The sequence below is a fragment of the Apteryx mantelli genome, chromosome 22 (genome assembly GCF_036417845.1).
Source record: "Apteryx mantelli isolate bAptMan1 chromosome 22, bAptMan1.hap1, whole genome shotgun sequence".
NCBI lineage: Eukaryota > Metazoa > Chordata > Aves > Apterygiformes > Apterygidae > Apteryx > Apteryx mantelli.
This window is the reverse complement of record NC_089999.1, coordinates 1,856,657-1,879,983: the sequence shown is the minus strand read 5'-3', so window position 1 is coordinate 1,879,983 and position 23,327 is coordinate 1,856,657. Positions and strand designations below refer to the sequence as shown.

General features: G+C 55.3%; 3 protein-coding genes and 1 non-coding gene across 5 annotated transcripts; 1 reads left to right on the top strand and 3 right to left on the bottom strand.

Moving 5' to 3' along the window:
- Positions 1-1,198: 1,198 nt before the first annotated feature.
- On the bottom strand, positions 1,199-6,597 carry BUD23 (BUD23 rRNA methyltransferase and ribosome maturation factor). 2 transcript variants are annotated; one of them, XM_067309795.1, is made up of 13 exons: positions 6,502-6,597; positions 6,394-6,431; positions 6,156-6,251; positions 5,818-5,900; positions 5,625-5,721; positions 4,684-4,780; positions 4,279-4,329; positions 3,591-3,676; positions 3,325-3,370; positions 2,935-2,993; positions 1,739-1,828; positions 1,477-1,579; positions 1,199-1,337 (listed from the first exon to the last, which is right to left on the bottom strand). In XM_067309795.1, the coding sequence occupies exons 1-12, from the start codon at positions 6,547-6,549 to the stop codon at positions 1,525-1,527; spliced, it is 846 nt and encodes a 281-aa protein (XP_067165896.1). In that variant the 5' UTR covers positions 6,550-6,597; the 3' UTR covers positions 1,199-1,337; positions 1,477-1,524. The 2 variants fall into 2 exon arrangements, with proteins under 2 accessions (XP_067165896.1, XP_067165895.1); XM_067309794.1 differs by having other exon boundaries at positions 1,199-1,579; positions 6,502-6,596.
- LOC136993971 (small Cajal body-specific RNA 20) lies at positions 2,275-2,407 on the bottom strand. Its single transcript, XR_010886249.1, has one exon. It is a non-coding gene; the product is annotated as a small Cajal body-specific RNA 20 (non-coding RNA).
- A 59-nt stretch (positions 6,598-6,656) lies between the features above and the next one.
- DNAJC30 (DnaJ heat shock protein family (Hsp40) member C30) lies at positions 6,657-9,805 on the top strand. The gene has a single exon (XM_067309798.1). The coding sequence runs from the start codon at positions 6,672-6,674 to the stop codon at positions 7,305-7,307; it is 636 nt and encodes a 211-aa protein (XP_067165899.1). The 5' UTR covers positions 6,657-6,671; the 3' UTR covers positions 7,308-9,805.
- Positions 9,806-16,862: 7,057 nt separating this feature from the next.
- Positions 16,863-20,505, bottom strand: VPS37D (VPS37D subunit of ESCRT-I). The gene is made up of 4 exons (XM_067309610.1): positions 20,430-20,505; positions 18,566-18,737; positions 18,103-18,185; positions 16,863-17,912 (listed from the first exon to the last, which is right to left on the bottom strand). Exons 2-4 carry the CDS (start codon positions 18,708-18,710, stop codon positions 17,424-17,426), a joined length of 717 nt encoding a protein of 238 aa, XP_067165711.1. The 5' UTR covers positions 18,711-18,737; positions 20,430-20,505; the 3' UTR covers positions 16,863-17,423.
- Positions 20,506-23,327: the final 2,822 nt, after the last annotated feature.

The window sequence follows — 23,327 nt, the reverse complement described above, 5'->3', positions numbered from 1 at the left end:
CTGTGGCCCACCCCATTCAAGGCACAAGGCCAAGAGCAGCAATGGGAGGCCGGGGGGGGGGGGGGGGGGTCTGGCACTTGCTCCTTCCTTCTGCATACAATCACCTCCAGCAGCCAGCCAGTGACCAGGGACCAAGCTGGGCCACAGTCCTGAATTCTGCCAACAGCACTTTGCTGGGATCTCATGTGTGGTATGGCTGCAGGCTCTGACAGAAGGGAGGTAGATGAGCATGCTGCCATCACTGCCCCTGTAGGCCAGCTCACACTGTCCTTGCTGTGAGGGGAGGGTGTTTTGGTGCAATAATTACCCCTGCACTACGGGAAGCCCCGTTCAGTTCCTTTTTACCTGCCTGTTGCATGTACAGACTGAATCACCAACAATGTGGTTGTGCTTTGGAGAAACATTTCACTTTTTCTTTCCAGACCTCCCTCCCTGCCTCAAACAACTTGTCCTTTGGGTTACAACACCTCTGTTCCAAGTGCCACCCGCCCTCCCTGCACCGGGAGCGTGTCTTGATGTCCAGTATTCCATGAGCAGTGTAGGGTACGCAGAGCTTGCACTTGAACTGGGGATTTTTTTTGTTTTTTGTAATTAATGTACTTGAAGGCTTTCCAAGCCCCCCCCCCCAGAGTTGTACCGTTGCTGTACTGTGAGCTAAGTGTCCTTGTTTTCTATGTGGATCTTGACCCTGGCTTGCTCTGTCTCACTGGGCTGGATGACACTGTATGTTGCCTCTTTTCTCCTTCACCCTCTCTCTCTCCCTGCTAGCCTCCCCCTTCTTCTCCCAAAGCTTTGGGTGCAAAACCGCTTCCCATTTTGTGGAATTTTTATGTAGAATAAACATTTGTAACTGTAAAACTCTGGCTAGTACTTCTCTGTTTCAACCAAAGGGAGGAGGGGATGGGTATCAGGCATGGGGTGTGGAGAACCTTAGCACCAGCAGGGCACCAGGGCATCCATGGTGGGCCTGAAGTGAGGTGCAAGTAGGAACAACAGCCCCAGGAAAGCTCAGGTAACATTTCCCCCCTTCAACCTGGAAGAGGTGTGCCAGGCCCTCAAGAGACACAAACCTTCACACTGCCTGGCTATCTGCCTGCTGGTGGGGGAAAAGCTGGTAGTGAAGCAGGTGCTGTTTTTCCACCTTCACCTCCCCCTTCCTGCACAGAGGCCAGGACACAGGAGAATAGCAACAACCATACAGCATCAACTGTTTAGTGAAGAGGCTGGGTACAATGTCCTGGCTCACCTGGAGCTCCAGAGGGCTTGCTGCCATCTCAAGAAGGTAAGCAATGGCCTGGCACAAAGTGGCCAAAGCACTGTCCGCCACTCCGCCTTCCCTGGGAAAAAAGGCCTAGAGGCTTAGCAACTGAAGGATAGGTAGCACCTGCCAGCCTTCACCTGCAAAAGCTGCAATGACCTGTCCTGGCTGGTCTTGGGTCCAGGGGTGCTAATCTGCATCATCCACAAGAAGCTCACCATGGGAGCCAACACACCACTTTCTGCTCCAGCAGCATCCATAATGATTCAGAACTGAGGGCGGCGCTTTCGACCAGTGTATTTTGTGTCTGCTCGCACCTCCCTGTGAAGAAAAGTGCAGAGCAACTGAGTGCGATCCACAGCTCATTCTGGGAGGGGAAGAGAACCTGGCTGATAGCAGAGGAGACTGAATGGGTGACAGTGGGTCAGACTAGCACAGCCAGCCACAGCTTCAGCTGAGGCAGGACCTGGCTGAACTTACTTGCCCTGCCGTCGTCTGCGCTCCTTCTTCTCAAGGATCCAGTCCCGGCTTTTCTTTACAGATTTGCCCTTGACGTTTCGGAACCGTGTCCTACAGAGACAACAAATAGGAGCTGAGCAGGGACTGAGGTGGGGGGAAACACGCTCTTTTGCAGCCTGGAAGATTCCCACCCAGAACTAATCATGTCCTCTGCTCCATAGGAATAGTGACAGCTCACAACCCATTCCTCCAGGGGATGGGAAGAAGCAGCTGGAGCAGGTGGCCAACAAACAGCCCAGCTCCAGATACACTGGCGGACAGCAGCAGTGCAGGTACCAAACTGCCACCAGCCCCAGCTCTGAGCAAGGGGCACCTGTCCTCCACAGGTTGCAGCATGCTGGACTCTGGGATCTCTGGGGAACATGGGCTCAGCACAGCCGCCTTTCCCTTGTCTGTTCTAGTCTGAACAAGCAGATGAAGCCTCTAGCTTCTGAACAAGTTGCCAGTTCTGTCCTTCCTGTCCAAGACCAGGTACTCCCAGGACCAGTTGAGCAGAGCAGTGTAAGAGGCAGGAAAACATGGCAGCCACCAACTCCTGGCAGCCACGACGACTTTCCTCTAGCTTTTGTTCTGTCTCTCCCACTGGCTGCAAGGGGAGCGCTTCCCTGCACCACTACCATGGGAGGAGACTTGGCCAGCAAGAGAAAAAATCCCAGGCCACAGCTACACACAGTCTGACAGTGAAGAATTTGACAGCAGAAGGAAGGGAACACCAGGCTTCAGGCACACCAGCCTGCTTCCCTGACAAAAAAGCAATGGTTGGCATAACCAGCACTGTAGACATTCCCTATACCATCACCACATGCCTAGGCTCCAGCACTGAGCTGGTGAGCTAAGTGCTGGACAGAAAGTGCACCTCAAACAATGCTCAGCTGCAGTTTCAGTAGGAGCACCATGATTCAGTCACACAACACCAAGGCTGAGCCCTCCAAACAAATCAGACAGACCATGTGTTCTCTGCTTGTGTCTGGGACCCTTCGATGCCATAAAGCACTGCCCATCTGGGCTGCTGAGGATCCTCCTAGGCCCCCATTTCCTTCCCTCCAGCCATTTCACAGTGGCAGTACCCTGGTCCTCACTCAGCAAAACCCAGTCCCTATGCAGCCCCCACACTTCTTCCTTGGGGAGAGGATGTACAGCTCTGCCCCACACGATACCTTTCATTTGTGAACTTTGCCTGGTGTATCTCTTCATCAGCACACTCAGTACCAAGGCCCTAAAAAGCAAAACCAACAAGTTTCTCATCCAGAGCAGACAGAGCTAATGGTCACTGGCATGTAAACAGAGGGGAATCCAGGGCTCTGCAAGAGGAGGGACTGGGGCAGGAACAAACAGATCTTCCAGCAATTGTCACAAGGGAACCAGACCTTGGGGAGGGCAGGGGCTGGTGAGATCAACAGCAAGCACATGAATAAAGTCATATTTGCAGTGTCTGGCTCCCACTCCGTGACTTCCCTTTACCCACAGCTCCTCCGTATCGCCCAGCAGCCAGGAAGGATCCTTAGGGGAGAGGGGATGCATCTCCAATGCCTGACAGAGCTCCTCACCTTTGGTAATGTGCTGGATGCCCCAACAAAGAGACAGAGGAAGAACCTGAAAGAGTAAGAATAAGAGCAGTATGAAGCCAGGATTTAGCATGTGATTCCAAGTCCCCAAACAAAACTAGATCATTTGTAACAGAGTAAGATCTAAGCTGTCACCTCTGCCCAGGACAGGATCATAGAAGAGAGAAAAACAGCTTGGAAAAAAATCACTGCCAGAGCCAGGCTCACCCCCGCCACACACACCCCATACAAAACAGAACAGGACTCACTTCTTGGCTTTGGCGCTGTTAGGGTAATCTACCACCATTCCCCCAGTAAAGCCAGCCCTCATGGCTTGGGCTGTGATGAGCTCCAGCTAGAACAGAAGCGTGTGCAGAAGTTATTGAGCAGTCATCCAGCAGTGATGCACAAGAAACCCCTGGGCTCAGCCCCAACTAACAGTACACCCTACAGATGGGTTGTCCTGCTGCTGTAACAACCCCTACACCAAACTCCCAGCTCTGCAGAATCATCCAGACACCAGTCTGCAGCATTTATTTTGTCTCTCCCTGCTGCTCAGTCTAGCTTGGTCTAACTGAAACAGCACAATCTCTAGGAGGGTGATGCTGGGCTGGATTATCCAGCCCTAGGGACTTATGGTGCAGCATACATCACTAGAGCCCAGCTTTCAACCCCAGTCATACAAGGGAAAGTTCAGCACAGCAAATTCAGATTATGTCCTGCCAATTCATTTGATTTTAAGGCTTAGCACAAGACAGTCTGTGAGGCAATGGGAATTGTGTGGGACATTCTCCTTATGGGTCTTTTTTGGCTCCTGCAGAACTTTACTGTCAGCAGGAAGGAATGAGACATACACCAAGTTTTGGGGAAAAACGTCATATTTAAAGCCTCAAACAGCAAATAGCTCCTCTGCCTGGCTCTGCCCACCCCTCCTCCCCAACAGCTGACATCCTATACCTGTTCTGAGTTCTCAGGGTACAGCTGCAGGACAGCTCGGGATCCTCGGGCCTACAGGAAAGAGAGAAAGTCACAAACCTGTCTCAATACAGGCTTCCCCACAAGGGATCCAATTCCCAGCCCAGATACAATCATCCACCTCACCCAAAGCCTCCTGGACCCAAAGGCCCAGACTACAGAGCCAGCTTCTTGCTAGCACAGCAAGGCACAAGGCTAACAGTGCTGAGGCAGGGAGCAGGGATTAGGGAAATGTGGGACACCATGCAGGCAGGAAAGGAGGTGGGAAGCAGATACTCCTGTCAGTCCTAGATTTCAGTAACTTGTACTTGCAAAGTGTCTTGCTAAAATGCGCTAGTGAGGATGTAAAAGTAGCTCGATGCCCGGCTGAGACAGCACAGCACTTACCAAGGCAGTATAAAGAGTTGAAAAGAATCGATAAAGGCGTTTTGGAGGACTGTGCGACTTCTTATCAGCATTACAAAGCCACTGCACTGCAGAAATACTAAGAGAAAACACAAGACCTCCAGGACACTGAGCCATCAATTCTTTAGCAAAGCCTGTCACCTCCCTTCAAACTTTCAGCATCGAGCATTTGCTGGGCCTGGAGGGAACTATTTCATTTTCTCCATATAGCTTTGCCTTCTGTTTTGCAGTAAAGGTGCTACATAAATCCCTCTGGAGACTCACTGAGTCACGCCAAAACCCAACAAAGCACAGCAGTGATTCAAGCCCAACAGAAACACCAAGCATCTCTTCTAGGTCAGATGCTCAAATAATTGAAGTGCTTGGCTGCGGCCCTGATTCACACAAACAGCTCATGCAGGTTTTGCCAGTGAGGAATCCTGAAGAGAGCATTCAATTAGGTAACAGAAGGTCTCTACTCCATCCCATCACTTTTATGAGGCATATGAGGCATTTTCTCTAAACAGAAAAGTGTTTATTTTTCCTCCATCTAGCCCCTCATCCCAAAACCAACCATCAAAACTTTGGTCCAGCGACTGACCTCATAGCTGAGCATGGTATACATATACTTTATGTTTTTCTCCTAGCACCAGGTCTCAAACCTCCTGACATGATCTCCTATTTTATTTATATCAGTAGTCTTTTTTTGCGATGGTGGGCTAGGAAAGCTAAGCCCCACTTGGGGAACAGCTGTTGGAAGCAGCTTCTGCAATCCAGAATCTCAGCAGCTTGTCCCAGAGAGCTGGAGTCAAGTCACACAGAACAAGAAGAGCAGCTGATAAGGACACATACTCTGGTATGCACGATATGCAGATTTCGTATACTGTGCAAAATATGTAGCTACACAAAGTATCAAAAGAGCTCAGTTATGTGCACAAACTCACCTGATGCAGCCATCAAACATGCCTGGCCTGAAGGGAATGCCATGCCCCACATCTGCAAGTAGAAGATCTCCTTCTACCTCCCTTTCCACAGCCACATCTGTACAAAACAAAGGACAATTCAGAGTACCCACACAGACCTTCACAGATCACCTCTGGTGGCAGAGGGGGCCGTGGGGGAAGAGGGTCTACCTACCCAGCATGGCAGAGCTGATGTCCATGCCAATCCAGTAGTGCCCCTCTTCGGAAATGTAATCACCACTCAGCCCAGAGCCACAGCTAAAGGGAGAAAGGGGTAACAACACAGACAGAACCAGCCCCATCCAAGGGCAATCCCCATCACTCACATAGTGGCAGCAACCTGCCCCTCTTCCCCAGGCCACAATGGAGAAAAAACAGGATCATGGGACCAGGATGCCCTTCATATCCAGGCACATGCCCCTGCCACAGTGCCCACTGAAGGCCAAGGCAGGATGCTGCATATGCCCGACTGCGTAACTGGGGACCTCATGGTGGCAGGGTCTCCCCCCTCACCCCACGTCCAGCAGGAGGCACGGCCGGTCCTCGGGCAGCCCCAGCAGCTCCACGGCCCGCTCCGACATCTGCGACTGAATCTCCACCACACGGGAGCTGCAAGAAGCGGCAGGGAGGAGAGATATTACCGGGCGGGTTACGGGGCCAGGCGAGCCCGCGCCACGGCCCAAGGTCCCGGCCGGCCGGGGCCAGGCAGCCGCGGAGCCGCCAGGCCCCGCGCGTCCCGCAAGCGCCTTACTTCTGCGTGTACTTCCGGGCCTCAGCCTCGTCGTAGAACTGCAGGAGACAAGAGAGTCAGTGAGGCTGAAGCGCGCCCGCGCCTCCGCCCGCGCCCGCGCCGCCTCACCAGCTCGGGCGGCCCGCGGTGCTCGGGCCGCCGTCCGCTGCCCGCCATGCTGCCCCGCTGACGTCACCGCACGGCGCCTGGCGTCGCGCTGAGTGCGTCACTCCGCGCCGCTCCCCCCGCCCCCCGCGGCGATTGGCGGCGGCGGCGGCGCGGAGGCCGCGCGGGCCGCTATGGTGCCGGCGGCGCTGGGCTGCCGCCTGCGGCGCCTCCTGCCCGCTGCCGCGGGGGCCCCGCGACCTGGCCGCGCCGTCGCGCAGTCCCACGGCGGCGCCTCGCGGCCGCGGCGCGACCTCTACGAGCTGCTGGGCGTCCCGGCCACGGCCACGCAGGCGCAGATCAAGACGGCCTACTACGAGCAGTCGTTCCGGTACCACCCGGACCGCAACGCGGGCAGCGCGGAGGCGGCCCAGCGCTTCGCCGCCATCAGCGAGGCCTACCTGGTGCTGGGCAGCACCGCGCTGCGCCGCAAGTACGACCGCGGCCTCCTCAGCCGCGAGGACCTGCAGGGGGCCGCCAAGCCCTCGGGCCGCCCGCCGCCGCCCACCCGGACACCGCCGCCGGCGCGCACCTCTGCCACGGCCGCCGGCCGCCGCAGCCCAGTGCTGCCGCCCTTCGACTTCGACGCCTTCTACCGCGCGCACTATGGGGAGCAGCTGGAGCGGGAGCAGGTGCTGCGGGCCCGCCGCGAGCAGCTGCGCCTCCACCGTGAGGAGGCCGCAGCCCGTGGCCGCCTCCGCCTCCTGGCCGACCTCTCTGTTGGGCTCATCTTCTTCCTGGGGTTCGCCCTGCTCTATGGTCTCAAGTAGCAGCGGGGCCGGCCCCCATGGAGAGCGCTGGGAGCTGCCAGGCTGCCAGCCTGGCTTCACCACCATGGCGGGCATGGAATGCGACTGCTGGGCACAGTACACCAGCTGTGAGCTGTCTCCTCCGCCAGTGTGATGGGCGGGCAGGGTATGTGACTGGCAGCCATGTGTGGTCTCTGCTCTGCAGGCTGTGACATGTCCTCTCTGCAGCGTGACAGACACAGTGTGTGGCCAGCAGGCACTGTGCATAGGCAGTGCTCTACAGACTGTGATGTGTCCCCTCTGCCAGTGTGACCTTCAGACACCAGGTGTGAGCAATGGGCAGTGAGTGGCTGTGATGTGTCCCTTCCACCAGTGTGACCTTCAGACAATGTGTGTGACCGGCAGGCACAACTTTATGGCTATAATGTGTCCCCTCCACCAGCGTCACCTGTGTGTGACCAGCAGGTACCGCACGGGGGTTCTGCTCTATAGGCTGTGATGTGCTCCATCTGCTGGTATGACCTCAGAAACAGCACAAGGTACGCAAATGTGGTTCATGGACCACAGACTGACTATGACTTCACAGACTTGTGACTATATCCCCACTGCTGGCACTGCTGTCTGACCCTGGCAGGAACTGTGCACCTGTGCTCCTGAGCCTCAGTGGAGATTAAATAGTTGCCAACAGTGTTTGTATGCTGTGTGTTTTCATAGGTGATGCTGTCACTCATCTTGCTCCCTATGGTTTTCCAAAATCTGTCACTGAGCCCTGCCACCGTGTGTGCTTTCACACTTGTTATTACCACATCTGTGGGGAGTTTCAGGAGTGTTGGTCTCCAGACTGTGTCATTACTCTTGTCTGTCCCTCTTCAGGGCTTCACTTCCTGGTGAGTGCAGAGGTCTCATATTCATCTGTCATTCCTGGAAGAATGAAGCCTGGGCTGGTGGCTGCCCATGTCCTGGTCAGCATGTGACACCACCTGCTTCTACCTGGAGATGCTACCCAAAACACTTCTATGTTAAGAACAGCCTCTCCTGTCTGGGGTTTGACAGGAACTTTGCACAAGACCATTTTATACAGGCCTTAATGGCTTGGAGTGGTACATTTCTGGGTACAGAACGGCATTATTTGTGTTTTATATGTGTTTAAGCATCATTTGCACTTAGAATATTTGCCTGTTTAAGTACTGAAGTGCTTTAGGAACTAAAGATTGTGTTCTTAGAGCTTCTGTCTCTCTTTGGGTGAAGGCTTCACCTATGTTATGTTTGTATTATGTGGAGTGAGTGAAAGCTTGCTATAACATAGGACTGCAAGTCTTAGTGTGCCAAAGATTTCACATGTGTTTATTTGCACTGGATTTGCTGGGCCTGGCTGGCAGACATCTGCACAGAAGCCAAGCCGCCCTCTCTCACTACAGTGTTCCTGGGTTATGTTTTCTCCCAACATGGACATGTTAAAAACAAATGCCTTGTTTATTCCAGCTGCTGAGTTCTGTGATACTGCAACAAGCTTAAGGCGGTAGCGTAGCAGAGCATGTAGTATGTACTGGTATAGAGTATATGGTGGCATATAACTGGTACAGGAGAGTTTTCATCTGGGTTCTTGAGAGCTGCTTCTGGAAAGAATTATACTGCTTCCAACTACAGGCTCCAGAGACTGCTGTGTGTTTGGAGTCAACTTAACTCAGGGGCGGAAAGAGAGCTTACCAGGACTCCCTGTGGTTGTTCGTCTACCCCGTATGAGGGATTCTAGTCCTGAAATGTCAGCTTGTGAAGAGCACAAGGAGTCTGGCCTTCTAGGGTGTTGGACATGGGGTGAAAGACTCCAGAATTGTGGCTCTGTGTCACTCATTGGTGCTCTTTCATGCTGTAAGCAAAGTCACTTGAAAGATCAGAGGCTGCTCCCCAGACAGGGTTTGACAGGTAACATTCTCTTCCGGGCTGGAAGAACTAGGGAAGGCCATGGGAAGTGGTGTGCATTACATGGGAACACCTCTCTAATTCCCACTGTCACGGCCTGTGGGTTTTTAAAGCAGCCCTGCCAAAGGCTGGGGGGATGGGGAGGAGGGGCAGTGTGTGTCCCCTGGGTTGACCTTTCTTTAATACATATGTAGTGATGAGGACCAGAAGGTGTAGGCTGTTCCTGCAGGCAGGCCCCATATCCAGCTGCAAGCCTCCTGCCAGGCAAAGATAGGGTCTGGTGTCATGCAGTGCTGAGCAGTTGGCAAGATGCTGTGGTGTTCCCCTCTTGAACTGGAGCAGGGGGAAACATGGCTAGTTGCTGTGCTGCCTGCATTGCTCTGCTCCTTAACTCTGAGAAAGGAGATGAGCTGTTCCAGTAAGCCAGGTGACTCTTCTGCTCTGTGTTTGATGCTTGTGTCTGAAATGTGGGGGGTGAAATACCCAGGATGAACTAATCTGTGTGCCTTAGAATGGATGGTTTGGGCAATACAGTATTGCTGATTCTTCCTCAGGTCTCCCTGACAGATATTGAACATTAAAGTTATCCATCTCATAAACTGGTGATGAAATGACACATCTCTTTCTTTTGATGGGCTCGGGTGGTAAATATTCTTTATACTTCCTGGAAACTGGAGGGTACGGGACAGGCTGGTATTTTCATGCAGTGACTGCAGCAGGATGAGGAAGATGGGGGATTCCTGTTTACTCCAAGGCCCTGTTGGGGAGGATGGATATGCTGCTTGCAGTCAGTGGGAAAAATGGGTCTCCTCAGGCCTTTGCAGACTTCATTCCTGCCTGCTGCAGACCTGCACTGTGCCTCCTCTAACATACCTGGGTTGCTCTGCAGTTCCAAAGCACCCACTGTGCTCACCGCTGTCTCTGGAGAGGAGTGAGCAAATGCTGCAAGGCAGAGTTTAGTTTTCATGTGGAATTTGGTAGGAGAAGTAAGCATGGCATGTAGGGTATGAAGGGATCCTTTGAGATATGCAGTCTATCACTCAGGATGTTATAGTGTATAGCTCTCCAGAGTGCCACCTCCATGCTGGTCAGGCCTGTATGCTTGGCTTTTCCAGGAAGGATTTCCGAAGCTCAGACAGGTAGTGGCTGGAGCTAGTCCAAATTCATAGACCAAATTTCTTCCCAGCACACCAAGTTTCTGCCCTTTTGTTTTCTTGTGTCAACACTGTCATCTGGTTTAATAGTTCTTCTCTTTCCCTGATGGAGAGGTGCCAAAAGCAACTGGATTTCCTGCAATTTTCCTTTAGCCAGGTGAGAGCAGTCCTTGTGGGGTGACTGTAGCATAAGCGCTAGAGGAAATCCAGCTGTGTCTAACCATGACAGCAGTGATATAATGGCAGGGGATTGTGTGAGCTGTACAAGCCCACCAGGAACTGAACCTCAAAGTGAAAAAGGAGAGGAAATTACAGCAAAAGCAGGAATGATAGGATGTGTAACGCTTGCTGCATAGGGACCTGCTCCATATTTAAACCCCATGTTCCACCTCTCCTGTGGCAGTGATTATAGTACTGTTGACAAAAAATCACTGCACATCTTGGTGGGATGCTGAACAATTGGGGAGGGTTACAGAACTGTCTTCAGACAGGGAGAAGGCCAGAACAGATCGGCGAGAGCCAAGGGGAGTTCACTTTCCCTTGTACTCTCCTAAGGACAACAGGAAAGATCCTTGGGGATGCCAAGTCACAGAGGGTCATTTCTTTAAAACACAGAGCCCATCTCCTGCATTTTGGAGAAGGGCAGCTTTCCCTGCTGCTTCCCCATGGGGTTATATGGTGGTTGACAGTGGTCTCCCAGGCATGCCTAGGCTGTGTGCAAAGGTGTGGGGCAGATCTCCCATGTGGGGGCTCCCCTGGGAGTGAGGTTCATTGGTGGGTTGCCCTCTGCCAGCTCTGCTGGGTTCCCCTGGGGTGCTGTGCTCTGTGCTGGACTCAGATATGGCTACAACTGCCTGCTGCTCTGGTCTGCACCTTCCATCACTAGGCCAGGCAGTTGCAGGTGGAGGTTACAGCTGGGAATATAGGGCTTTACTTCCATTCCCAGGTCTACTGCAGGATTTGCCACCATTTGGAGAAGAAGCTGCTGAAAGATGCCATAGCCAAACGCAGGAGAGATGGTGGCGCTTGGTGCTGCTGACACTGGGCTCAGTCCCCACAGTTGAGCCCCCCACTGTTGTTGTGGGCAGAAAGGGGAACATACCATATAAGTGAGGCCAATAATTCATTGTTAGTCTGTTTGAGAGTTTCTTCAGAATCAGCAAAATGTGGCAGACAGTAACTGTTAGTCCAGTTACAATGATTCTAAGTCCCGATATCTAATTACTGCAAAGGAAATCTCAGTAATATGCTGCAGGTACAGTTGTTATATAGCCCACCTCCTAGTACTTGCCCTCTGGGTGCTGAGGAGGGCGGTTTCAGTCAGGGTGAGGATTATTGGGAGCTGTCAGCATCCTGAGGCCTTCTCTGGGAGGAATGTGATGTTCATGGTGGGAATTTCTTCCTCCTCATCCTAGAGTCCACTGGGTCCATGTTTTGTATGTTTTCTATCACACTCTACCCCCTCTCCCTTCTTCATTGCTCTGCAACCCACATTGCATCTGCCTTTGCAGTATATGGTGTGTTGTATGCATACTGACCACTGGTTCTTTGCTCCGTTACCACTGCAACCATTGTTGCCAGCTCTTAAGTTTGTGTTCATGTGAGGAACTGCTCATGGGTGAGTTGTTGAATGGGCCTCAGCTATCACCACACCTTCAAGGCCTCTGTTGTCAGGCCCATACACCTCTACCCTGCATCATCATCCCAGGGCCAGAGATTATTTATTCTGTGAGCATATCTGCTTGTTATTACTTCCCATATCAGAATTATTAACAAAAGACATCACACCGCACTACTGTAAAAGGGAAGCAAAACTAATTAGTTAACAGCCACATGGTAGTTAGATGCTGTTACATCTAACAAAGTTGAAAAAAGCTCCAGGTAAACTGAGACAAGTTTGAATGACGCAATCTTGACAGCCTCAGTCCTGAGGCCTGGCAGAGTCAGTACAGAGCCCACGACATCATACCAATAAGGGCAATACTATGTTTACTGGGCTCCCAGGCCCCCCAACACTACCACTGCACATGCACGCCCTTGCAGGCACTGTTAAGTGTTCTGGTTCCTGTCACGTGGAGCCTTGGTTCCTCCTGGAACTGGAGGAATTGCTGGGGCTAATGTGCTGCCTGTGAAGGCCTCTGTGTGCTGGCTGGAAGGGGCTGCAGCCATGCTGTTGTCCCCAGGCTGTCCCATCCCATCCCAACCCTGTTCTTGCGGGCTGACCTTCTTGTAATTGCGGGGTGGAGGGCATCAGATTGCTTGCGTCGGCTGCTGAGAGGTGCAGCCTGTGGACACAGAGGCTCGGTGCCTAACTAGGACCTCTTCCCCCCATCTGGAGAAGCTGGGCTGCTCTTTGGGAAGGAGAAAGTTAAGCCTGGCCCTTGGCAAGTGTTTGAGGATGCCAGCTGGGCTGGGGGCATCAAGGGCAGAGTGAAACAGAGCTGTAGACTGTGTGAGAGCAAAGAGCAGGGACCTGAGCAGCACTGGGGGTGAAAGGGCCATTGGCCCCCCCACAGAGGGGTGTGAGGGGGCAGCCCTTGGCATGGCTTAAATCCTCGCCTGCCCTGGGTTCCTGGCTGATCCAGGCCCATGGCTCCAGTGGTGTCCGTCCTCCCGACCTTCACCTGCTGCCTGGGGTCTCTGTACAGGGCTCCACACCCCCGTCCTGCTGCTGCTCAGCCTGTAGGGGCTGTACCCCCCTGGAGAGGTCCCAGAAAGGGCTGCATAGTTGGCAGCACCCATGGGTTGTGGGGGCTGGCTCCCTCTCCTGTAGGCAGCATCCCCTGCAGCAACTCCTCTGTTAATAGAGTTTCCTATTAACAGCCCTACCACCTGCGCCAGATGCTTGCTGCGCTTGGAAGCCCAGCCAGCGGCCAAGTTTGCTGTGGTACCACCCCTTGCTGGCTGGCCCCAGCCCAGGGTTTTGCTCCCCCCCAGCAGCCAGGGCTTACAGCTCAAAGGATTTCCCTTCTAGCCTGCCTGTGTCAGGGGGAACACTCCTCTCCCAGGCACCTTGTCCCTGCTGGGCTGGGGACTGCTGCCCAACCAGCCTGGCCTCCAAAAAGCCCTGGATGCAGGCTGGGGAGGGCCGTGGGGCCAGTAGGGGCTGCTCTCTAGCCCACCCCTCACCAGCTTGGCTGCACACCAGCTGACAGATGGCCCACTGCAGGAATGAATGCAGGCGCAGGCGCCGTGGCACTGCTTCCTTCTCCCCGGTGTGGCTGGAAGCACATTAACCCCTGCACACGCCACTGAGCAGGCCTCGCTGTGGCCCTGTGGGGCAAGAAGTACTCAGGGCATGGGCCCTGGTGGGGAGAGCCACTGTGTCCTGCAGGAGCACTGGTGCTGCCAACTCCTGCCCATTACTGATGTCCCTGGCTTATGCCCCATGCTGGATTTTGTCCCCAGCCCAGGTCTGCCCATGTAAGGAACTGGGGCTGCCTGCATGGAGAGCTGCTGACCCACTTGCCCTGGGAGCAAAGAGGGAGAAAGACCCAACGGTACTGGGCTCGTGATGCACTAACACTATACACATGCTCCCCCGCTGGGACCACTGCAACCGGGAGCTCCTGGTGGGAGGGTATGGCTGCCTGCCCGCAGCAGGAAATACTCCAAACTGCGCAGGGGTTATAATGGGACCAGGTTCAGGTTTGGGGCCTGGATGAACCTCCCTGAAACAGGGGATTGCCTTTCCCGGCAGTTTCCCAGCACTTGGAGCCAAATGTGGATGTGGTTAAAGGCGCCTGGCCACAGGGCAGTGGTCGCCAGCCTGGCAGGAGGCCAGGGCTTGCAGGGGGTGGCCCAGGGCCTGGCCACTGCACCTTACTCCTGCCTGACCCAGGGCAAGTGCCTAGGGATGCTGCTGGGCTCCTACAAACAAGACCTGCCAAGCAAGCCAGCCAGGGCCACAACAGCCCGGGGAAGGCTCCCAGGCTACCTTGTCCTTTGGACTGTTACCTTTGGTGCCATTAGCTTCAGTGAGACATGCTCTCCTTTTGAGGGCTAGAGGGAGGCAGCTGCTCCCCCTGAGGTTTCACGCTCATGGAGCCAGATCTGTTGCTGCAGTAAGGTAACCTGATGCCTGCTTGACCCCAGTGAAGGAGTGGGGCAGGTTGTCCTGGAGCTACTGATAAACCCATACAGTCATCGCCTGGGGGGTGTCTGGTCCTAGGGAGCCATGCAAGGCAGGGACCGGGACAGGGGATGACCCACTGGTTGTGTCTGGCTGCCTTTCAGCTGGCTTGGCTTCTTGTGTGCAGTTGCACAGCCCTTGTGGCTCAGCACATGCATGTGTTTCCTGGGTCCCTGCATCCCCATGCTGCTCCCAGTCATCTCACCACAGCCTCCAGAGGAGCCCTTGGGGCAGCCCAGTGAACTGTATGGGGAACACTAAGGAACAGGGCAGGAGGGGGCTGCCTGTACATCCCAGCCACCTCCAGGTACAGCACTGAGATGGTCCCAAATGAAGCTTGCTCCAGGAAGAGACTTGCCTTGTGGCCACAATGAGGGGAACAATGCAAAGACCAGAATTACTTTTTAGAAGATGCTGGTTTGGACCAATGAGGCCCTCTGGGACTGGTTGTGCACATCCTACCTCCCCATGACACGGTGACAATGCTCCCAGGGCAATACTGTGGCATAGGCACTAATCATCCTGGCACCATGCCCTCTCTGGGGACACCAGCAGGGCTCTTCCTTCCTTTATGGGGAGCTGGACCTGGAGGCACTTGGCTTCGGTGGCCATGGGTCCTGCCACAGCCATGATGAGCATTGTTGCAGAGTGTGCAAGGCACAGACGACAATGTCCAAGTGTGAAAGCACCAGCACAAACCCTAGAGCAAGGGCTGTGAGGACCATAGCCAGGGACCCTCATCCTCCAGGTTGCACACAGGCCACCCTGCTCAGACCCTGGGCGCCCACATCTGGCTGCTGGGCAGAGCAGGGGGCGGGGAGGGGGAGAGAGCAAGATACCTTGGTAGCTGTTGTCTAAAACCCCCTTCCCTTCCAATAAAGCCTCACACTGAGGGTTGAACTGCTGTCCTGTCCTTGCTCTGTTCCCTGGTCACGTTAGCCCTGTGGGGTTGGCACTGGAACCCAGCCAAGCACTTGATCTGTGGTCATTAGCCCACTATACTCCCTTCTTCTCACCATGCTGGTGTGCAGCAAGTCAGAGCCTGGCTGCGGCTATCAGCCATGTTCGGGTGCCTTTTGTTTAAGGGCTGAACCCCAGCTGAGCCTGCTGGGACCCAGAAAAGCAGTAGGTGCTTGCAAAACCCCAAGTACTTCGGCCACCTAGTCTCCTTGATAGCCAACCTACAGTTTTTGAATAAATCCATGACATTCATCTCAATGGCTGGCCCTCTGGTTTATCCTACTCATAAACCTGTTTTAACAGGTTAAACCATCCAGTTTGGATGACCAGCCCCAGCCCCGTGCATCAGGGTTGGAGTTTGGGGTATGGGGTGATGCTGTGGGTGCAGGGGAGCAGTGGTGCACATCTCCCTGCTGGGTGCAGGTGCTCTTGTTGTGGCTGCACAAGCTGGGCAGTGGGAGGGGGTGAATAGACACTGCACAGCATGCGTTTCAGGGTACTTTGTGGCCAGAGCCAGGGCCCAGGTGCTGCTTTAAATTTCATTTCCAAAGTGGCTCTGTGACAGCACCAAGCTGGTGAGTGGGTAGGCAGCTGAGCAAGAAGAAAAAAAAACAAAAAAAACCCTGCAACCAGACAGGGGTTAAAAGCATGGGAAGAGCCTGAAACCAAATCAAAGGCTGGAAAAGAGCAGCAGCACCACAAAAGACACCCCAAAGAGGGGAGAGGGCAGGAGCATCAGATGGAGGAACCAGGTCTATTCGCCCATAACTCTGCTTCTTCCCAACCTTGTCTCATTCCCCATGAGTGTGAGGTTAAAGCAAGCAACAGGAGTCTGGGATGAAATAGGGTAAGCTCAGGTCTCCTGTTACCTTCGCCAGTGGTTGCCAAAGCCACAGTCAGTGCAAGAAGGGTGGATGGGGAGGAGGTGCCAAAGATACTGGAGGTGGGCTGGCTGCAGTACTAGTGAGGCAGGATGGCACCAGGGCTGTGCACAGGACCATGAGACTATCTGCTCCAGTTATGAGCAACCCAGGCTGTCTGTGGGGTTAAATCTGGTGGGTTTAACCTCACTCCAGGGGGATGAGGGGATGGTTGGCTGTCACCATGAGATGTCTCCAGTTACCATGACCATTCAACACATGAGTCCAAACTCCTGGGAGGTGAGTCAGGGGCATCTCGCTTGGGGGGAAACCTGAGTTCCCTGCTGTGCCTGGACCCATGGCCTGGCCCCTCTGCTCACTGTGCCAAGCTCAGAGGCAATGCCAAGGTTCTCTCCAGGCAAAGGGACCTTCCTTCACTGCCAGTCCTCTCCAAGGCTGGTAAGCGTCCCCTGCAACCAACTGTTCCTCCCCACTGCCTGGCCTGCTCCCTTCGCCTCCATTCACAGCCCAATCCAAGGGGGAACCCAGAGCCTGGAAAAAAAAACTTTATTTGGAAAGTGTGCCATTCCCAATGCTTCTGGGCAGCTCAGCCAATACTTCCATGGCCCCAGAGGAGCACAGCCCCCCCACACTATGGTGCAGCAGGCTGGCTGCAACCCTGGTGATGAGTGCTGAATGCCAGGGCTCCTCAGCCTGCTCTGATCTCCTGGGCCCTCTTCCCTGCTATCTCCTGCTATCTCTCGCCCCCTTCTGACCCACTGATGTCCCTATAACCTCCCCGTGCCACACACACACCTCCCATCACTATTCATCTTGCTTCTGAGGCAGAGACCCCTGCAATAGCTCCCCAAGTGCAACACCCACAGCCTGGCCACCTGCACCATTCCATCCACCCCAGCTGAAGTTTCAAGCTCCTCAATACCCTCACAAACATCTACTTCCCTCTATCCTGCCCCATAGACACCACAGCCCCTTGGGGGTGTGCATATACCACATATCCACCCCCATTTGCTCTCCAGCCAGGATGCTCTTGCACAGTCTCCGTGGGCGTGCAAGGCCAGGAGCAAGAACATCCCCTGACCCTGTGCTGCTACCGGTGTGGAGGCTCCTGCTTCTGTTGGCGTGGCAGCTGCTGCACACGGAAAGGCCGGGGGCTAAGCAAGGGGATGTGTCTGAGGAGGTGCAGTGGCGAGCCTGGACCAGGGATTTTGGACCGTGGGGCTGGTGGCTGGTGTCCCAGGGCTGGGAGATGGTGGCTTGGAGGTGCAGCTGGCACAGGGAAGGGCACAAAGGCCTCTGAAGGGATGAGAAAGGCAGGCACGAAGCCATAGTGGAGATGGAAGTCTTTGGGGGCAGCTCTGCTCTGCAGTGGAGCAAGGTGGGCTCGTGCTGGGCTGGCTGAGGCACCTGGGCACCCTGCAGGGCATGCAGGAACCCTGCCCAACTTGTCCTTCTGCAGCAGCTCCTGCAGTTTCTCCAGCTGCGTCCGGCAGATGTGGGACCGTGTCCGGCTCTGGCAGAAGGACTCCAGAAAGGCATCAAGGGGGAGGTCCTGGGACAGGAACTGCTCCATCTGTGCCTGTGGGGATGGAGATTGGGGAAGCATCAAGCTGAGAATGCTGTGGAAAGAGCCCGGAGGCAGGGCAGATGCCAGATGGCTGGGCCCACCCTGGGTCTGTGGACCGTTCCCCAGGGCCTCGCACACAAGAGGCCACAGCAAAGGCCCAGGTGAGCAAGGAACATCAGCCCAGGCATCTCTTCTGACTCACCTCTGACTCTGCCTCAGAGGCATTGAGGTTGGCTTGCAGCTGGCCCAGGGCACTCTGCAGGCTCCACTTCTCCAGGTAGGCCCCTGCATTGGGAGAGAATGGGACTGCTAACAGACCTCCTCCCCTTAATGCACCCACTGCCGGGGGGCTGTGGCCTTCCTCACACCCAGGTGCGAGGGGAACTGCCCTCCAGACTGAAACACCCTCAAACACATCTCCAGAGCCATCTACACGCTAGAGTCTGCATCTCACTGCTACTCTCATCCCACCCGAGAGCTGGCTATGCCACAGGCAGCATGCCCACTGCTACTCCTGATCAAGGCTGGGCCATTTCCTGGGGCAGCTTTGAGGGTGCTGAGGCCACCCAGGCCCTTGCATGTTAATGTGAGATGCTTTGGGCATGCCAGTTACCAGAAACACTTGGCCTGGTTCTCCCTCACCTCCTTGGACATGCCCCACTCACCCAGTCGCTGCTGTTTGTCCCAACATGCTTCTTGTATCTCCCGCAGCTCCTGGTACTTGATGGCTAAGGAAGCTTTCCCGTTCTCCAGCTGCGGGCGCAGGGACAGGTTCTCCTTGGCCAGGGTGTAGTTTGAGACCAAACACATCTCCCGCTCCAGCTGCAGACTCTGGAACTGCAGGGACATGAAGTCAGTGCTGGGAGAAATGGCCAGAGATGCTTAGAGCTGGCAATCCTCCAAGGGACAGGGTCTCTCCCCATACAGGGCAAACCCTCTCTTGTTGCACCATCCCCATGCCTCTTTCCTGCTGGAAACAGGCTAAGAAAGACTTCAAAAATAACTTGACCTGATTCCTGCTGAGAAACACCAGGAACTGCTGGGGCCTAAAGAACATGCTTGATTTATTTCAGCAGCCTCTGTGCAAAGGCAGAGCCAGGGAAATTAACCCGAGGGTGGCTGGCATGGCAAGGGGTGCTGCTGTCACCACAGCCAGGGAGTCACAACCAGCCCCCCATGGAGGCAAGATCCCAGACAGAGGTTGTCCCTGAATTGCACTCAAAGCACTGGCATTCCTCTCGGCTGTTTTCTCCTTGCCTGCTGTTCCTCTGCAGCCTTCTCCCCACCACTAAAAGCTCAAGTTTGCCTCCCCAGTGACAGCAGCAGAGGGAGCGGATGTGGCGCTGCTCAGGTTTCCTGTGGCCCAAAGTTCAGAGCAGGCACTGAACAACTGCCTGGCACGTGATGGCCTGCCAAAACCCTAAGCAGCAACAGAAGCCCCAGAGTCAACTGCAGGCTTACGCACCCAGGCAAAGTTTTCACTGCAACTGTCCTAACAAAGGTGTTGGGTTTTGCTGTTTTACTGAGAACTTGAGCTCTGCGGGGGGGGGGGGGGGGGGGGGGGGGGGGGGAAGCTCAGTCTCGCCAAGTAAGTGGTGCACCAGGCCAGATACTAGGATTTCAAGTCTCTGACCAAGAAAAGACCAATGAAAGCTGGTGGCTGAGGACTGCAGAGTCAAGTCCCTTCTCCCTGCAGTTAATGTCACACACTGCCCCAGCACCTGGGCTGCAGGCAGCCCTTTCAGCTCCAGCCTCACATGCTGGAAAAGCCCCCCTCGTGTGGGACAGCTGCACATCCTCCAGCACTGCCTGGAGCTGCTGTGGCGACCTGGCGTGTGCCGCCGGCAGAGCTCCCTCTGTGGCCTCACACCTTCTTGGGGAACTGAACACAACCTTCAGTTCACAAGGGCTCCTTGCTACGCTGTTGCGGCAGATTGACCTGGCTGCTGCAAAACCCCTTCATCTCCTGGCGTGGGAGGACCGAGACATTACCATTAAAGATGTTACCCTTAATACGACCTTGACTCGTCGGGAATCCCCCCTCCAGCGGGGGGCTCCGGGACACCTGCACCAAAGCCACCGGCAGTTCAGTCAGTTTCGTTCTGATTAGCGCAAGGCTTCCGTCTCTGCCGACGGGGCACAGCGAAGCGCGAGGAAACAGAAACCCAACTCACCGGGGGGGGGGGGGGGCGGGCGGGGGCACAAGGGGCACAGCCCGCACCCCCCCACCACCACCGCGGTACAGGGCGCCGGCAGGGCCCCGGAGAGCGCAAGGGACGAAGCACATCTCCCCTCCCAGCCCCCGGTATAGCGCTCCGGCAGACACCCCTTTCCCGGGGATAGTGTGCCGGCAGGGTCCCCAGTACGGGGCCCGGCACTGCGGACAGCACATGGCCCAGCCCCCCCGCCGGTATAGGGCTCAACGGCCAGTCGCGGGGGGGTTCCGGGGCCCGCCTGCCCACCCCCCTCCGGAATCCCCCGCGGCCCCCGGCCGGAGCAGGTGCCGGACCTGGACGGCCCCGCCCGTACCTTCCTGCTGAGGAGGACGACGCGCTGCAGTCGGGGCTCGTCGTGCAGCAAGGCGCGGAGCTGCGCGGTGCTTAGCGCCCCGAGGCGGCGCGGCGAGCCGGGCTCCGGCCCAGGAGGCGGCGGCGGCGGCGGCGGCGGCGGCGGCGGCGGCGGCGGCGGCGGCGGCGGCAGCGAGCGGGGGGGTCCCGCCGCCGTCCGCGCGCCCCGGCCCCGCAGCATGCCGCGCGCCGCCCGCCAGGGGGCGCCGCCGCCGCTCTTAAAGGGGCCGCGCTGCCGGCACCGCCCCCGGGGCAGGCACTGGGAGAGGGCACGCCCGTCGCCTGCTCCGCGCTGCCGGCCTCCCGGCAGCCGGGGGCGGAGAGCCCCGGGGAAACCCCCGGCTGGGGGCGGGCAGCATACACTGCACTGTGTGCATCCTGCCCTGCACCGCAGTGTGCGCATCCTGCTCTGCACAGCACTGTGGCTGGCCACTGCTTCCACTGTTTAACTGGTCTCCTACCTGCATCCTTGTACCATCCCCCCACCACTGGAGCAGGGATTTCTCTGTCCTAGGTCAACTTGACCAGGGCTAGTATTTCCATGGAGGAAATATCTGGTGGGAGAGAGCATTCAGTGCTCCCTGCTTGGCTTTAGATACCACCTCAAACCAATGCTAGCTAGTTGAGCTGAGCTAAGAGAAGCTGCCAAGGAGCTACTGGGGCTGGAAGCTCATTGCTGTGGGGCAGCCAAGAGCCCAGCAGGATTTAGGAAGCATCCAAATGCATACCTTGGAAAAAGGAGCCATGTGGGGCTGGTGTTGGCATATCCTGTCATAGGACAGATGAAAGCCAGTATGAGGCCTGGCTGCACACTGGGGCTTGCTGTGGCTGGGGGGATGAGATGGCAATGCAGAGATGCCCAGGGTGTGTGCTGTGCCCTGGCCTTGCCAGTCCTCCTGGACCGGTGGGCTACCAACCTTCTCACAGTGCAAATATATTTTGGGTTGTTCTCCTGGATCTCCTGGCCTATACCTCTCCACTGCCTTTGGAAGGCCATAGCAGAAAACAGTGCTGCAGAAGATCATGCTGCTGAGACTAGGATTGCTCGTTAGTCTGGCAGTGCAAATGCAACCCCCCATTTTGCCTGTCACTTGGACACCCCAGAAGCCCAGGAGCAGCAGCAGCAGTGTCATTTCACAGTCTGCCCCATGCCATCTGGTCTCATCAAGCCTGCTGGCTCTGAAAGCCAGATCCACTGCTCACCATGAGCCATGCAGGTGCAGCAGGATACAGAGGGAGCTGGGCCAGGCTGGAGGCCACTAAAGGTGTGCAGAGATGCCCATCCTGTCCCTCTTGGACTCAGAGGAAGGTGCTGTTTGGGGCAGTCAGGGATTCAGGCAAGAAGCCTTGGGAGGGCAGAGCTGTGGCAATAGCAATGATCATGGGAAGTCTGGTACTGCTTGCCTATTTGGAGGTTCGTTAGGTAGGTGAGAGTACTTCTGGGTTTGGGGCCAAAAGGGGGCTTTTCCTACTGCAACCAGTCTGAGCAGGGAAGGCGCTGCCTGGTTACAGAAGACCACATGCGGATCTTTCCATCTGGTTACAGACACCCGGGAGGCTGGAGGTGTGGTGGGGGGGTCATGCTTGGGCTTCCTGGCTGTAGCAGTGGCAGGGCAATGCATCTGTTTGTGCTGCTCCCTGCCAGACCTGTGTCTGCCTTTGCAATGCTGCATGGCTGGCTCCAACAAGCTGAGGGCCCAGGGCCACCCAAGGGGGACAGGCAGAGCCTTCCAGCTCCCAAGTGTGCAATCCACTGGGCAAGGTGTAGCATGCAGCTCTGTGTTCTCTGGAACACCAAGTCACAGTGTCACAAGCTGCATCCTGGAGTGTCGCGGTCCGCGGGAGTGACGGGAATGAATCATACGCATTCACAAAATGCAGGTTCAATTCCATCTTTATTCAGCAATTTGCCTATTTTATAAGTACAAGTATTCGGCGCTCTGGCCCTTGATTTGTGGTTCATACAGATTATGTCACAGGTAGCCAATCATTGCACCGATCACGCACACAGCGGTCATGCCTCGTACCTTGCTACTTGTTTGGCAAAGCTGTCTAGCCCTTAACCTTGGTTCCCACTGGCTTCTGCTAGTTTATCTGTACTTTCTCAGGATGTATCATTCCCAGCTGCACCAGTGTCCTTGGTAAACTACTTCAAAGCACATAGCAGCAGCTACAGTCTGAGGCCTAAGGCTTCAGCAAATTTAGCTACTTATGCTAAGCAAGTTGTGCTAAGCAACTAATCCTAAACAGTGTAGTTCCATACTCTATATTTCATATAGATTATTGTTCTGAAGTACCGCAAGGGCCCCAACACCTCCCCCTCTTCTTTCAAATAATAGATCAACCATTTTCTGTACCCGAGCTAGGATACATTGTAGTATACAAGGCCCACAAATCAATAGGAACATACCCACAATGCCTATGGTAATCAGTTGTTTTAATCCTGCTGCCAACCAGGGCCCGATCCCCAGCCCCCGAAGCCACCCGTCAATGCCAAGGCCATTCTCCTGCTTCAGCTTATATAGCCCATTCTGAATGTTTCGTATACGCGCGTGGATTGATTGTGAATGGTCGGTAAGATTGAGACAACACATCCCCTCAAACTCGTCACACCCATGTCCATGAGCTAAGAGCAAGAAATCTATAGCGGCCCTATTTTGTAACACAGCGTGGTTTATGCTCAGTGCATCCTGAGACATCTCATCTAGTACTCGTGATGTAATAGTTAACTCATTTTTGGTCCAACAAGCCAATTGCTCCGCCAATTTCATCGCCTTAAGCCCAGCGGCTCCCGGCAGTAGCGTAGCAGTCGCCAGCTGCCGGAAGCCTGACCAAAATACGGGATCGCCAATGTCCTTGC